At 34.4% G+C, this 17185-nt stretch overlaps 1 protein-coding gene across 6 annotated transcripts; it reads right to left on the reverse strand.

Annotated features, from left to right (window-relative positions):
* Positions 1–5013: 5013 nt before the first annotated feature.
* On the reverse strand, positions 5014–15101 carry LOC132296325 (F-box/kelch-repeat protein At3g06240-like). 6 transcript variants are annotated; one of them, XM_059794556.1, is made up of 4 exons: positions 13690–15101; positions 12042–12077; positions 5406–5585; positions 5014–5283 (listed from the first exon to the last, which is right to left on the reverse strand). In XM_059794556.1, exons 1-3 carry the CDS (start codon positions 14817–14819, stop codon positions 5447–5449), a joined length of 1305 nt encoding a protein of 434 aa, XP_059650539.1. In that variant the 5' UTR covers positions 14820–15101; the 3' UTR covers positions 5014–5283; positions 5406–5446. The 6 variants fall into 6 exon arrangements, with proteins under 6 accessions (XP_059650539.1, XP_059650544.1, XP_059650536.1 ...); XM_059794561.1 differs by having other exon boundaries at positions 5014–5288; positions 5406–5579; positions 13690–15099; XM_059794553.1 differs by having other exon boundaries at positions 5014–5288; positions 13690–15095.
* Positions 15102–17185: the final 2084 nt, after the last annotated feature.

The following is a 17185-nucleotide window of genomic DNA, read 5'->3' on the forward strand; positions in this document are numbered from 1 at the left end:
AAATAGCTGGACGACATTTAAGTCACCAAAGCACAAACCCTACTAATCCCACTATCAGGCCACACGAGTCACACGTTGCCCCTTCCGACATCATACCCAGATACTCTTTCTCACTCTAACTATGTTGAAGTTCAAGTTCAAACGGGTGGTATGATTTTAAACTCTTTATCTCGTAATAAATCAATATTTATCTTCCTTAATTATTCACACACCAAGCAGTTCTCTCTCTCTCCTCCTTATCTCTATTTTCTATTTCTGTGCTGAACATAAGTGGGATGCATGTGACTGACACAGCTCTAACCATGAATGCTTTCTTGTGCTGCTTTGAAACCACCACTTTACGTCTGTCAATAACATAAACAGCTGAACCAAACTAAAACTAACAACTCTCAGGAAACAAATCTCTGGTACAAACTGGTTTTACCATGATTTTTGTCTTCCTTTCAGACCCCACACCTCTCTCTCTCTCCATTCCCAGCTTCTCATTCTTTCTTTCTCTCTGTAAAGTCCCACCCCTCCTGTAATCTGTATTTAAAGTCCACTCAAACATTCTATCTCCTTAAGGCCCAGTGACCCACTTTCAGTTCTTCTTCGTCTCTATCATTCTCTTTACTTTCTCTCTCTAAAATCAAAGACCCATTTCGTTATTTACCTAAAGATGAGTGAGAAAACATCTTCTAGTGACCTGAATTCAAAAACCCATTTGGAGGTTTTCAAGAATTTCAAGCGCTGGAATCGTTTGAAGCCCTCACAGGGGGTTCTTGGATTCTTCTCTCTCGCTGCTTGTTTCCTTTTCTACTTCGTTTACTTAGATTATCGAGCTGTGACGCGAGGGTTTCGCTCTGGTGGGCGGCCCGGGTTAATCACGTGGTTCGGAGAGAGAGAGGTGTGGAGTCGGACGTTAATTAACCCTATTTTTATAATTGGCAAAATACCAATTTTAACTTTTTAAATTAATTTGATATATTAGAAGGCTGTTTTCGTCATTTAATTAGGGTTGGTGCAATGTGATCAATTTTTATAGTATTAAGGTATTCTAAAGTTAGTTGGGGGTATTTGATCAAAAAGTGATAACTAGTTTTTACTTTTTGTTTTTTTCTCACCTCTCTAGTCTTTCCCAAGAGCAATCCAGATCCGTGTCTTCTTCCATATCTTGCTACCAGGGAAAAGCTCCAATGAAGATTCTGACGACAAATATCCGACCAAAGGCTCCGACGAAAACCAAATCGACACATTGCGACAATGGTTGCTGGTGACAACAGTAAAGCACAACTCCGACGACGAAGTATTAGATTCCAGCGAAGATGTAGCAGTGAAAACACTCCGAGGATGATAACGGAAGACGACGGTTGATGAGGACGAAAGCTTGGGAAGATTCAAGTAACGATTGTCGTAGATTCCGGTGAAATTGTTGGCGATGGGTGTTGTTGTTTGGTTTCGAATCGTGCGGCTATGGTTTGGGCTTGTGAATGGGTATTGCAGCTTAGGTATGGTAAGAGTGGATTTGTTGGGTGCAAGACGGAACTCTCTGTTACCTTTTCCCTAACCCTTGGATCGTGTCATTGGTGACTCTTCTCTAACCTTAATCTCACTTCACGTTATACTGATATTTTGGGAAATGCCTAACAACAACGATGGAATCAATTTAATTGATGTGTGTAAACATTGTATTTGTACTTTATATGTAGATTGTTTTTCAAAAAATCAGTTTATTATTTTAAATTTTTTTCTCAACTTTTGTTTTTGGGTTTTGCAATCAAATTTTGGCTTGCTTCATTGTTTGAAGCTTGAGGTTTCATATAGTCAATATTGCATATATATATATATATATATATATATATATATATATATCGTGTGTGTACATGTTCAGTATCAATGGAGATTCAATATATAACAGCATCAATGAAGATTCAATATATAAGCGCATCAAATGAAGATGTCTCTCTCTAAGGACTCTATTTCCATATATATATATATATAGATGTCTGTGTGGGTGTGTGTGTATGTATATATATATATATATGTAATGGGCTGTGAATTTGATAATATAGTGAGAGAGGGGATTAAAATTAGTTAGGAGGGCATTTAAGTCATTTCATAATTGAAAGCTTGTTGTTGACAAGTCAAAGGCATATCATATGTCAAATGTGGCAGGTGAGGATTGGAGGGTCTTTGTTAACTTTATCAAATTTGAGGGGTGTCATTGTTTAAAAAGAGGTTAACTTTTATCTGGTTGTTAAAAGAGCAAATTTGAAAGGGTGTGAGTGTAATTAACCCTAAAAATAAAACAGAAAATTAATTGTTTTTGAAACTAGATGTACACCACCACAACCACACCCAAACAACACCACAACAATCCCACCAGAGTACAAAAAAATAATAATAATTAATTAATTAATTAAAAAAATAATATAAATAACAGCGATAGCTAGCCCAGACCCACCATAACTAAGAAAAAAAAAAAAAAAAAAAATCAACTATGTCCAATCCAAACACCACCACAACAGAAGGGGAAAAAAAATTTGAAAACAGTAATGGATGTTTTTATCTCACCATTCCCGCCAATTCTTTTCTCTCCTCTCACAGTCATTTTCCTTTCCTTACTCATCTCAATCCCAAATCCAACACTAGCACAACTACACCGCAACAATTTTACCCCAAAGTCTGAAAAGAATGGGGAAGAAATAGAGAAAGTGTCAGCAACTAGGTACTAATTAAAATGAATAAAAAAAAAAAACAAAAGAGTTAGAGATTAGATATTAGGGTAGAGAAAGAGGCTTAATGATGAGGGTAGTTTTATTAATTAACATGACTGTTGTTTTGTAAATTAATTGAATTAAATAATCAGGACATAGATGACATTTGAAACCACGAGGGGTGTCTTTGTTAAAAAAATCGTTGACCCGCACATGAGTGACATTAATTGAAACCTCAGGGGGTGTCAGTGCAATCTATCCTAAAATTAAAAAAATATTTTATTATACTCGAAAAGTAAAATTAAAAATGTTATTTTATTAATTTTCAATTATACTCAAATAGAAAATAAAATTTTAAAATATTTTATTATACTTCAATAGTAAAATTAAAAATGTTATTTTATTAATTTTCAATTATAGTTAAATAGTAAATAAATATTATTTTATTATATTTCAATTATACTTAAATAGTAAAAAAAATAAAAATATATATATTTTATTATATCCAAATAGTAAAATTAAAAGTGTTATTTTATTATTTTTCAATTATACTCAAATAGTAATAAAATAGTCAATTTAAAAAATTAAAAAATTACCAAACATATTTTCTCTTTTCAAAAATTCAATAGCAGATATAGTTACCAAAAGTATTTAGTTTTCAAATAAATGACTACACAACTTTTCAAAACTTGCCATTTTCATAAATGAAAACACAACTAAAAATAAAAACCACAGTTTTACCAAACAGACCTTAAAAATCAAAAACAAAAATAATACAGGCTTGTTTGGGAACTAAAATTGTTTTATACTTTTGCTTTGACAGAAAGTACACAATATTTTTGCTTTAGAGTATTGAGAAGTACCGTATATTTGTTGCAAGATTTTTTGAAACAAAAATTTGAAAACAAGCTTAGTAAAAAAATTTGAAAACAAGATCTTTACATACTTTGCTTCTTATCGTGTTCAACATATATATATATATGAAATGCTTGTTCCCCTTTTAACACACACCATTGCAATTATAAGATTATGCTTTTGAATCTAACCAAAAGGACGAGCCTTTAATCTGAACATTTTTGGTTTTATCAAACAATACAGCCCTTGCAAGCTGCTTGAAATAAAATAGAACTTATGAAATGCTTGTTCCCCTTTTATCACACACCATTCCCAATTATAAGATTATGCTTTTGAATCTAAACAAAAGAAACACTATATTCTGATCTCCAATATTAAGCACCGAAATCTTCTCTTTAATTTGACAAGCATTTGATGAACAACCTCATGGTTTGTCTATACTGTTTTATTTTGGCATTGAGATTAGGGTCAATCTTTGCCCCTTCTTTAAATTATAATAATAAATAATAATAATGCTTTCAAGGCAACTAAGCTGGCAGTATTTTACTGACTAGAGATACAAACTTGGTGGTGTTGCACATGAAAAATAAGATACAACGTCCATTTTTTTTTCTTGCCTCTCTTGTGAACGTTTTCTAATCTGAAAGGACCTCTTCATTGCACTTGACCGTCTCGTATAACTTTTAAAAACACGTGTCACTTTTCCATAATTACCGGTTGAGTTATATTTGAAATGGGACACGAATTTACTCCATGCACTTCTCACTGTAACATTTGTCACATCATCATCCAGTTAGCATCTGACACAATAAAATTACTGATGTAGTATTTCATTTACCATATATAAATACCCCTTATACTTATACTAATATATCTTATAGATTATACATATAAAAATACATAATTTACAATTACATCTAACTTTATCCCTCATTGGATATATCCCTCATTGGATAATTTTCAGTGAGAAGCAAATGGAGAGAATTTATTTCCTTGAAATGAGACGTCTCGCACTTGAAGCGCCACGTATAACATTTAAAAAAACACGCTTTACTTCACTACACCTTTTAAAAACACGTCACTTTGCCACACCTTTCATAAACACGCTTTACTTCCTATACCTTTTAAAAACACGTGTCACTTTCCCATACCTTTCAATACAGAACAGGGGTGTCTATGACTAGTTACGTATGTATGTTTAGTTAAGAGTATAATAATAGTATATCAATATTAGTGTATGTTTGGTTGGTGGGTGTCTTTGGGAGAGCTGTGAAGTGGAACACAGGAGAGATTCAAGCAAGGGCTTGAGCTTCGTGTTAATGTTGTTCTTGACTAGTGCTTCTACCCAACCATCTGGTTCAACAGATTCAAGAATGAAAAAGTAAACATTTAAAGCTTTACTGGCAACAATTTTCAGATTTTCTCAAGCATTAGTGTCTCCATAAGCAAAAAGTAAAAAATCTAGAAACAAAAAATAAAGCTGACAATATATATATATATAAAATCTGGAAACAAAAAATAAAGCTGACAATATATATATATATATATATATATATATATATATATATATATATATATATATTAGCAAAGCTCCAAACGGTTTAAAGCAGGGACCAACGAGTTTCCAATCAATAAAGGGCTAACACCAAGGGGCAGCATTAAACTCGTACTTCTTTAGCTCAAGCGTCACGAAGCAAAAATCTTTTCTCGTCTCAGAGCTTATCTTGAAGGTCTATGCTGGTAAATAAAAATTATATTTTCAGACCTTGAATTAGAAATAAAAATGGCGTAATCGGAAATATATCATTATAAACTAATAAAACATGAGGACTTTGGAAAAACTAATTTACTTACTTATTTTGATAAATTTGCTAGGCCATGCAATTGAATTTCCATTATAGCAGGATCCAAGGAAACAACTTGAACGGTAGCGACAACTGAGCCTGTCCCATTATAATGCAATGACTCACAATTTTCAGAAGATGGGACACTTGTTGAACCACTGGGACAGGATTGGTTGTTAGCATTCTGTGCCTTTCATGGAAAAAAGAAAGAAAATAGTAAATTAGGATAAGTAAAAGTTATTTAAAATAATAAGACCAGTTGACATGCATTGGCTTCGGTTTCAGTGATTGGTTTGGAAAATCGGAAATTGTGGATGAATAGTTAAATGCTTTGAAGTGTTTATCAGTCATACCAAATAAATTATGTATATGAAGTATTAAGATTGTATATAAAGAAGTGTTCAAAAGGGGAACAAACGCATCCCCCAGAAGCTACATCAGAGCAAATAGTTTCTTTTTTTTTTTTTTTTTTTTTTTTTTTTTTTTTTTTTTTTCTCTCTCAAAAGCTACATAAGACCAAATAGGGCCTCTAACTCTCAAAGAGTCTAAAAAGTCCACTATCTCATCCAAGGATTTACAATTTCACCCAAAACCCCTAACAAAAAATATAACTAATAATGGAGAATTTCAGCATACCAATAGAAAGTCTCATTCCCTTCAAAGGATCTCCTATTTCGTTCAAGCCATAAACACCACCCAGACGCACAAAGGCGCGATCCTCCAGAAATCACGAACATGGTCCAACACTGGATAGGCGTGTGATCCTCCAGAAATCACGAACATGAACCCCCACTACATAACCTATCCACGCCTCAATCAAGCCTTTATCAGATCTGGGTATAACCCATTGATCCCCAAACAAGCCAAACATCAAAGCCTAGCAATCCTGAGCCACTAGACAATGTAAAAGGAGATGATTAATGTGACGATTCGCATTTTTCCATTTTTTGAGGATTTTTCCATTTTTCAGATTTTTTTTATTCACATCTCGATTTGCGTGCCACGAGGGTTCCGAGAGTGGTTTAGAGCATTTATTTGAGTTTAGAACTCTTAGAAATGCATTTTGCCTCATTTTATCATTTTTCAGAATTTCAGACCGGGAGGTCCCGTGTGGGGCCCCACGCCTGTGTTTCTCATGCTCGGGGTTACTTCTCGGGGTCACTACATTACATTATCATTATTTGGAGTGTATCTGTGTGCTTATGTGTTTAATTGTGCAATGTGGAACTTTTGTTGATGTGTTGATGTGTGTAGCATGAAGGGCATTTTGGGTAGTTAGTGTGCATGGTGGGGACCACCATGATCTTGGGTGACTATATATGAGGCCCTTATTGATTTTTGGCCTCATTTCTTCTCCTCTCTCCACTGACACTTCCTCTCTCTCCCTCCTCCTCCTTCATTTTTCTTTTCCTCCATTTTTACATATATATGAGCTTGTGTAGCATGCATCTCCTTTGAGATTCGATTTGGGCTTTAGTTGAGGAAGTTGTAGATCGGGTCAAGGGGAGCAAGGCTATCGTTCTAGATTTTCATTTAGTGCGTCTTGATTTTTTGGACCAAGGTTAGAGCTTGGATTTTGGGGTGGCTTCAAGAGGGAAAGTAGTTCTCCTCTTCTTCTTCTACACTTTGGTGGGCTTAAATTGCAAATTGGTGGAATTTCAAGTTGGAGCTAAACTAAGGATTGCCTTGCTTTGAGGTAGGGGTTGTCTAACTTGTGTAATCCTAGGTCCTTGTAAGTAATTTTTGTTTTCCCCCTTAAAAGCATGCTTAATTTTACATGAATTGGTTGAATTGGATTATAGAGTTTTGCCTATAATTATTACTTGTTAAATTGTCGCTTGAATTGAGGTCAATGCTACTTATGCGTTGTTTAGCATGATGGTTTTGTGGATATGATCACTAATTTGAGAAAAACTATATGTGCTATGTTGTTGGTTCCATGTTGCAAGTGACTAATTTGAAATGGATAATTGCGAGCTAAACTATGTCTAGCATGATAATTAATGATGAATTGTTTATATAAAACTATCATTTGTATTGAAATGCAATTTATGTGGGTTGGTTGCTAATGTGGGTCTCTTGATAAATTGTTACAAAAGTATGTTTATTATTTTAATTGTAGTTGTGTGGTGATGATGGAAAGCATGTTAGACTTCATTCTCATGACATTGTTCATATCATGATGTAGGTGGATAGAGTGGTGTGTGTGCGTGTGTTTGGGAGGATGTGGAAGAATTTGACTTGGTGAAGTTTGTGGAATAAAGATTTTCTCAAACCGGAGTTAGGGAGGTACCTCAATGTCGGTAGTACTAATTAACCATAAGGATGGAAGAAGGTACCCGAAGTCCAGTTAACTAGTACATCTTTGGTGTGGGTGTGTTTTAGTTGATTGTGTGGGTGTGGTGTGTACGCATAGTGCATGGCATTCATTTGGCATTGGAACATAGTTTATGTGTTCTTGAAGGTTGATAGTGAATGAAATCCCGTGTCTGTCCCCCTTGCATCTTACTATACTCCTATGTGTTATGTGCCTTTCTTACTTGACTTGAGGAAACTCCATTTAGGCATCCTCTATTGAGCAATGGTGCTCACCAGTTTATCTTAAACATTTCAGGACTCCGAAGAGACGGAGTGGACAATTCATCTTCACCATTGTAGACCATTTAGGAAGTGATATTTGATGTTCATTGTAATCCTCATTATTTGTAGTGTCTTGAGTTCAATCATGTTATATTGTATTCATTCTAATGACACTGTAATTTTTATTATTTTGGGGTATGTAATTGGTAACAATGGTATTATATATATTGTAATTTTTACAAAGTGTTGTATTAATATTGTAATAATATTCTTTAGTATTGTAAATGTAATAATTATGTAACCCACGATCTTATCACGTTAAAGTTGTTTTGTTTGGGGTATTAAATATATATATATATATATATATATATATATATAGTGTTTTAGTGGCATTTTATAGTGTATTGGTGGTGGTTTTAGTGGTTGTAATTTGGGTGGAATTGGTTGGGTAATAAAAGAAACGATTAAATACATGTTTGGGGAGAACCGGTGGACACAATTTCACTGTGGATGTTGGTCCACGTGAATTATTCACAAGTCGGCTGAATGTCCCAAACCAGTCGACGCGTAATGTACACACATCGACCAGTTCCTACTATATACATTTGTGATTTATTTTCCCTTTTTTACCCTTTATCACCCATTTATTATTACTAGTATTTACCATGTGACCCAATAACAATGCAATTATTGTGTTTTAACCACATTTTCGATTAGATTACCCCTGACTTCATCCTAATCATTAGATGTCCATGGCAAACGACTGTTTTACCCTTTTTGGGTCTTAAACCATTATAATTGAGTTAAACAACCATTTTGCCATTGTTGGGTCTTAAAGTATTTATTTATTATGAAAAGACCTTAGTACCCTTGCATGTCCTCGGGTTCGGGTAAGGACTCGGTTAACGATTCGGACCCCGAGTTCGGGTCGTTACAATTAACCGCTTCCTCGTCTCCATTGCACATACAACAACAGTTCACCACAACTTATCTCCTCCTCTTAAGGTTATCCTGGGTCAATATCTTTCCCAACACAGATGTCCAAACAAAGAAAGCCACCTTGAGGGGGCCTTAGAACGCCAAATAGTCTTCCACAAGAATGCATCTCCTGGAGAATTCGTAAGAAATCTAAAGAATGACCGAACCTCAAAATGAACCGTAGAAGAGGGGACCCATATCACAGAAATAGGGACGCCACTCACAATCTCTTTATAATACAGCAACTCCATAAAACCAACTGCTTCCTAAATCTCCCAATCTTGAAACTCGAAAAATGCATATCCCATGATGATCTACCACTGTCAATATGATAGCAGTCGCCTACCAAGGCGTGTCTATCAGTGGCAATCCTGGGAAAGAAGAAAGTAAGAGACTACTCCCCACACCAAACATCCTCCCAAAAATGAATTCTGTTACCATTCTTGACTCAGAACCTAATATACTTAGAAAATTCATCCCATCCCTTTATGATGATTTTCCACACGCCAACTCCACTGGGATGTCTCACCTCCAGCGTACACCAGCCACCTCTGTCCTCCCCGAATCTACTTGCAATCACCCTCCTCCGTAGTCTCTCTCTCTCAACCAAACCTCTATAACCATTTCTCCAAAAGGGCCTTATTAAAAGGCACCACTCTGATACCCAACCCATTCCTAATTGGACAACACACTTGCTTCCAATTAACCAAATGAAATTTGAACTCCTCCCCCTTCTCTCCCCAAAGAAAGTTCCGTTTTAATCTCTCTATCCTCTCGGAAACAGAATAACGAATCTGAAAGAGAGAGAAGAAAAAAGTAGGAAGGCTCACCACCACGAGATCCCAATTTCCCACCCTCCTCGACAGCATCCTGAGGGGAAGCACCAAGTAAGAGATAGGGTAAGAGCAAATGCAACAGCCTAAAGTTTCAGTTATGCATATGAAGTATTTATTACCCTTACCATTATAAGTTGCATCTAAAGCTGAAGAATAAGTTGCATCTACTTCAACTTTGCTTATCTACGTGATTAATTAATACACTAGGCATTAAATGGAATGTTTAGACATTTGCTTCATCCTTTCCAAAGCTAGATCTAATTCAATTTGATGGGTTGTGAAATTCCACAAGAGAATTCAAAGCATTCTCTCTAAAAATTATGACAAAGCATTCTTATTATCACTTACCCAGGAAGATTGAATCTGTTCCACTTGTTCACTCATTTGATCCATTTCAAGCCTCATTTTTTTTTTCCTCATTTGCTCCATTTCCTCCCTTGTAATCATTTTTTAGAAAGCGTTCAAAAGAGGAACGCATCCCAAGAACAACATAGAAGACGAAGCCACAGAAGAGGGATCCTAAGGACATAAGGAACCCAAAAAATCAACTATCTCCTCTATAGATATACAATATCTCCCCATCCACCAACAAAAAAAGAAAGCTAATAATGTGGAATTTCAACATCCCTATGGGAGACTCCTCCCCATCAAAAGATTTATTGTTCCGCTCCTTCCAAATGCCCCACCAAACGCAAAAGGGTGCCACCCTCCAAAAAACACAAGCGTGGTATTCCACACAACACCCACTCCAAGCTTCAATCAAACCTCTCGAAGATTGAGGCATAACCCACTTCCCGCCAAACAAACCAAAAATAAGACTCCAACGATCGTGAACCACATGGCAATGTAAGAGAAGATGATCCAGTGACTCTTATCCCTATTACACATGCAACACCAATCCACCATAACCTGTTTTCTTCTTCTCAAGTTATCGAGCGTTAAAATCTTAGCCCAAGCTGTAGTCCAAACGAAAAAAGCCACCTTGAGGGGAGCCTTTGAGTGCCAAACTATCTTCCAATGAAAATCAGCTCCCAATATGCTTGAGAGGCAGTAGATAAGGAACAGACATCAAATCTCCCTTGAGGAGAAGGCACCCAAACAAGGGAATCAGGGCCACCACCATCCAGTGTCTGTCTATACAACAAAGCTAGAAAATCAGAAACGTCATCCAACTCCCAATCGTGAAAATGATGTTGAAAGCGCACATCCGACCTAATCCTCCCGCTATCAAGCCGATAACAGTCAGCAATCCAAGCATGTCAAAGTGTTGTCTTCATCATCAAATACACATCACTAAACATCCCATAGGGCATTTCCAAACCATCTTCACCACCTTAATTTTTTACATATGGACTTCAACTCTCCATGAAAGACCCATACAGTGCATGTAGAATCCATTCCGTTTAGCATTAAGTGGTTGTACACTATATTGAAGTGTTGGTATTATTAATTTAAAAAATGTTTACAGAGGCATGTAATCTTATCTTGATTCCTTGCATTACCTTGAGCCCAATTGGCAAGACTTCGTGCTCTAGTTAAATAATCATTTTAGTTCTACAATTGAGAACTCAATTTTTCATTAAGAGTGAAATTAACAATGTCTAAACTTTTATGGGTGAAGTTATTTAGGTTAAAATGACTGTTAAGAAGGCGCATTCAGCCTTTATCCATGGCTCCTTGCACTTATTCAACAATAAAGTAATTACTTCTAGTATAAGCGATGGATAAACCTAAACCAAGTTCACTGAATATAAAAACAATGAGATTGTGATTATATATCTAGACCATGACCACTTTACTAATTAAAATTTGATAGTGCTAAAGAATCCAATTGAAGAATTTAGTATTAAATTCAAGTCTATCTTAGAAGTAAATGTAGCATTGCACATTATCTTTCTTTTTTTTTAAAAGTCATGCTACTTGAAAAAGGCAAATCAGTATGGCACATTAACTATATAAAAAGCATCCATAATTGCATGCTTATATACATGCATATATGAACTAATTCTAACAGAATAAAAATAAAAATAAAAACATATTATATGATTTGAACTAACATGCATGAAATAGCCTGAAAGGCAAATCAGTATGCCACATTAGCTATTTAACAAACATTCACAATTTTTATATGTATAAACATATATGAACTACTTCTAACAGGAACGGAAAAAAAAAAAACATATAATAACATCAACAAAATAAAGTTACATATGAAGCATGTGTGTGTATGCTATTTCAAATAAGGAAATTACCTCAAAATGAAAACTGCCAAGATGACTTTCCCCGTCCTGAGTGTCACTAATACAAGAACAAGTATTTTAAATGAGTCAGTAAGAGAATATGTTATGGCTATAAAATAAAATAAAATAAAGTCGTAAGTCCCATTTTCTCTTACCAGCCTTTCTTGATACAAACTTTGGTAGAAAAGATTAGTTTCTTATAGTTATGGTTTTAAAATGAAATTTTCTTTTTACTAAGTAGGAAAAATTATAGCAACTCAAAATAGAAGAGAAAAAGCAAACAACCATTACCTCCAACATCACCATATGCATCGTGAATCCTAATGCCTTCAACTTCTTGCTACAGGTGTAGTTTTCCTATCCCATTCAATAATGAATAATCTGCATCACAGTGAACTGCTCGCTACTATCCAATTCTAAGAAAATCTTGATAGCATCTACCCTTAGTTCTCCACTTAAGAAGCACGGACACTTCTAGGTGTCGTGTCCGTGTCAGACACCAACATTTAATCACCATGTCCATACTGCTTTATCGGTGAAGTTATTTGGATTATAATGACTGTAAAGAAGGTGTGTGATCTGTTCAAACTCCTCATAATCCAGCTACTAATCAAGTTAAACAGTAAAGGTGTGTGGAGCTCTATTAATGCTAGAAGAAGCCATTACAAACACATCATTTTGGTTTTTTGCTTCCTCAAGGAGTATAATTGGTTCTTGTGACACTCTCAGTCCTCTTCATTACAGAAATGGGCTCTTCTAATATCTCTGGAACAGTGTTAGAGTCAGGATCTAGGAGGTAGAATGGGTTGGTTTGCAAGTTTTCATTCAGCTCATCTGAATTCTGATATCATTATTTGAACACATGATCCTCGTTCTCGATTTTGCCGATAGTTCATCCAAAAAATTGGTTCGGGGAATGAAAAGCATATTTTGGAATTGGCTTTAGGACAACTCAAGCATATTTTACTCTCTCCGACAACTCGTGCATATTTCTGAACCGTTAATTGTTTCTCATAAATACAAGGAAGTCCACAACTTGTGACATGGATCAATGAATTCTTTTACCTAGTACTACATTAGCCAGAAAACACACTTCTTCTTATGGTTTAATTTACATGCAATTTCAATCAAGCATTGAAGAAGCTAATTCCATAGGACCATCAGACGTGGAATTCTAATTAATGGGGCTATAATAGATGAATGAAATTAGTAATGCATAAATGATATCTTCAATTATTTTCTAAAACCGAATCCGGTAACTCAATAACGAGGCTAACAAATAATTTTATCTACATATTAACAATTTCTTCAAAATTAAGTAGAGGTGCTTTCATACACAATTCTACGAGAAATGGGTCAAGATTAAAGCTGAAAATGACAAAAATACTATGTTAATTGAACTTTTGTTTTCTCGTTGGTACATGCATGGAAGAACTAACAGCATTCTTACCATGTCGTAGACAACTTTTAAGTTCAACAACATTGAACCACACTATAGACCTATAAAAATGTAGTTCGATTTCAAACTAGAAATTGAATCATTGAAGTATAAATAATGAATACATTGTTTTACAGATGCTAAAAATTCCATGTTATGGTGGCATAGATATTACATTATATCAATATTAATCAGAAGAAGAAAGAATAGAATCATATTTACCCTTCACAGTGATGGGGTGAGACGAGGCTTTCCACATAGGTCTGCCCTGCTTCATACATAGTTGGAATGCCACACACCACTATATCTCTCCGTGTTTTTTCTTTAGCATTGAAGGCAACAAATTTATTATGTCCATCAACTTCAAAAATAACCTCCCCATCCACAAAACATAAGAATTTCATCATGTACATATCAAGTGCACGGACACTGGTAAATTTGGTCCAAGACTCAGTCACTCCATACTCCTTCATCACCCAAATATCGGTGGTGGTTCCCGTAGTCTGATGAGGTACAAGTAAACAGAGACACCCTCCCAAAACTCCCAAACTGCAGTAACTCAAATTAAACTTACTGTCGTCAAGTGAGCTAGGCATCTGCACAGCACCGAATTTCTCATCTGCTACATCAAAAGCAGCAATCAAATAAGTGGCAGACCTGAAAATGAACCAATGTAGACACCCACTTACAAGAACCAACGAAGAAGAACAAGGCGCCAGACGAGAATGAGAATGAGGGACATCATGAATCCTCCTCCAAGAATCAGTTTTCAGCGAATACACCCTTACAATTGCACGATTACAAAAGGGTTCATCTTCGTCGTAGTCCTCCTCCTCCTCCTCGACATAATCAACATCTTCTCTGAAATCAATTGTCAAAACCTTGTAATCATCTGCGGATGAATCGTACCCAAGTCCGTACAGGGTGTAAGTATCAAATGAGTCGGAATTAAAAGGGGATTCAGGTATCGTCTGGGATTCCATGGTCAGTGGATTCAACAAAAGCATGGTAACTTCAGTCATAAATAAAACCAGACCGTTGCAAGAACCCAATATTTCAAACTCGTGAGGGTTTTCAATCCGTGGCAAACCTAGACCAAGCTTCGTTGCCAGTAGAGAGTCGTTAATGGAGGCTTTAGTGCAGTCTACGGAGTAAAGATAGTCAGAAATGAGGAGGACACTCTCGGGTGTGGTGGTATTGTTTCGATCAAGGTGTGTTTTGGCGAAATTAGGGTTTGAGATTAGAGAATACCATGACTTGGCTACGCATTTAAATCGGCCGAGAGACTTTGCGGGGAGTCGATAGAGTATGTCAACCAGCAGCTCTACTGGAAGGTCTACGCCGTTTGACATAGCCACCGCCACACTACTTTCGCTGTTTGCTTCCAGACCTCTGAGCTGCCAACTGAGAAATGATTATGTCGTTTTTAAAAAGCAAAAAGAAAAACTAATGCTCCGAGGGATGGAATAATCATCCTAAAGGAAGGAAAGTGCTTCCTTCATTTTTGTTTTTTTTTTTGTTTGGTTAAATAAGAGGGACAACAGAAAAGATTGATGGAATGCTAATTTTTTTTTCTTTTGTTTGATTGGAAAGAATAAAATGATAGTTTTTATATATTTTTTATTAATATATCGTTACTATATTAAGTTATAAAATTAATTAGTTTAAAATTATTTAATAATATTAAATTCTACTAATAAGTTGTCTAAAATGAGTGTTTTATACTTACCTACCAATCAATTTTTTTTTTTTTTTAATTTAAAATGAATGTGTTTTTTTTTTAAACATACCAAATAATTAATTAATTTAAATTTATTTAATAATCACTATAATTGTTTAACACGACAAGGTTTTAACAAATTTTTAAGAAAGATTAAAATGTAAATTATAACAAATTTTGGTAGTTATCTTTTTTTTTTCTCCACTCTCCTCTCAAATTTAGCGGATAGAAAAATTTTGGTAGTTATCCTTTTTCCTCCCTCTCTTCCATTCCCTCCGACCAAACATGAAAACATTCATCCATTCCTCCTCCCATTCATCCCTCCCCAATCCCCCTCCAACCAAACATAGCATAAGGGTCATTTGAATTTGAAATCAGAATTTACATCATAATCACCTAAATATAAATGAAAATTATGGAATTTCAAATACGGAATATAAAAATTATGGGATTTTCTTAATTATTCTTGTTAAATATTTACTTCACCTATTTTAATCTCTAACTATAAATGTACTTTTCACAATTAAATTATTTTTTAATTTATTTAATAACAATATATTTTAAAATCACCTGTTAATTTTTCAATAATATCCTTATTTTTTGATAATAATAACCTTGAAGAAATAAATGTAATTGACTTAATAAAAAATAAAAAGATAAAATTGTCCAATGAGTTGCCTAAAATAATACAGTTTTGAAAGTTTCAAATTTCAACTTTATTTAAAAGCTGAACTAAATTTGATAAATATTAAAAGTGCTTTTAATGATTACCAAACGTATCTAAATGTATTTTTTCAAAATAAATTAATCCCAAACAAGTTTGTGATTGTTATTTATATAATATTATATTAATATCTCGCTATATATATATATATGACTAATGATATTCTATTCGATCAAATTGGCCTACTCTATCAACTGATACAAATGTAGCTGGAAGTTGGATGATAAACATGGCCTCGGAGGAGAGGGTAGGACTTGACAGCTTTTGGGAGAAGATACTTTGGGAGGCAATAAACTTTTGAAGTTTTTTTTGTTTATTTTTCCTAATCAAATTCCCAAAACTTATACAATATATCGAAACCAAAATATATATTGCAAAAAAAAAAAAAAAAACATGAATACGTACTTTCAATTTTATTAGGGTTTGTTTTTTTCTTTTCAAGTAAACACATACGTTTATATGTATTTTCACATTTGATTTTATGAACGAATAGAGATTTCTCAACGTATTGTTTTCCCTTTCAATTTTGCAAAGTGGAAAAAAAAGAACCTGAGTTAGAGAGAGAGAATCAAGAAAATCAGAAAAGATAGAAAGGGGTAGGTTGTCAAAATCTCTTCAACTTCTTTTCATATTTATTTTTGGTATCTTTAATGCGCAAATAAAATATCAACTATTTAGGTAATTGTGTAATAGTTATACGTACGATCCAGACTAGGTCAGTACGCTTCAGTAGAGGCATGTGTGTGAAGTACCAAAAGAAAAAAAAAATTAATAAATATTATTTTAATTTCAATTCCTATTCCAGTTTCAATTTTCTCTTCCAAATTCCAAAAAAAAAAATTGTTTCTAAACATAATGTAAGACTTCCTTTGGATAAACATGAGAAAAAAAGATAATAATGGTGTTCTTATTTTAAAAAATTAGTGAAAAAATAATAATAATAACAATTAAATTATTATTATTATATCCTTTTGAATCAAAATTCAATCTCACCTCAACAGGAGGTGGATCGGATCATTCACGTCCAATTCTTTTTTCTTTTCTTCTTCTTCTTCCTTTTTTTTTTTTTTGAAATGAGTTGACCATTATTAATCAAGGGACTAAAAACGTATAGAATAAAAAGGAGATGGGAGTGAAATAGTGAATGGGCGAATTCTAGTGAGTCACACTCAAACTTGAGCTTTAATCTTTTGACAGAAAACTTATACATTTTTACTTCATTCCCTCAGAATTATTGCTTAAACACAAGTACCATTACTATCAGTGGTTTACTT

The sequence above is a fragment of the Cornus florida genome, unplaced genomic scaffold, assembly GCF_030987335.1.
Source record: "Cornus florida cultivar Cherokee Brave unplaced genomic scaffold, ASM3098733v1 CherokeeBrave_3.0.0_Hap2_Chr01, whole genome shotgun sequence".
Taxonomy (NCBI): Eukaryota; Viridiplantae; Streptophyta; class Magnoliopsida; order Cornales; family Cornaceae; genus Cornus; species Cornus florida.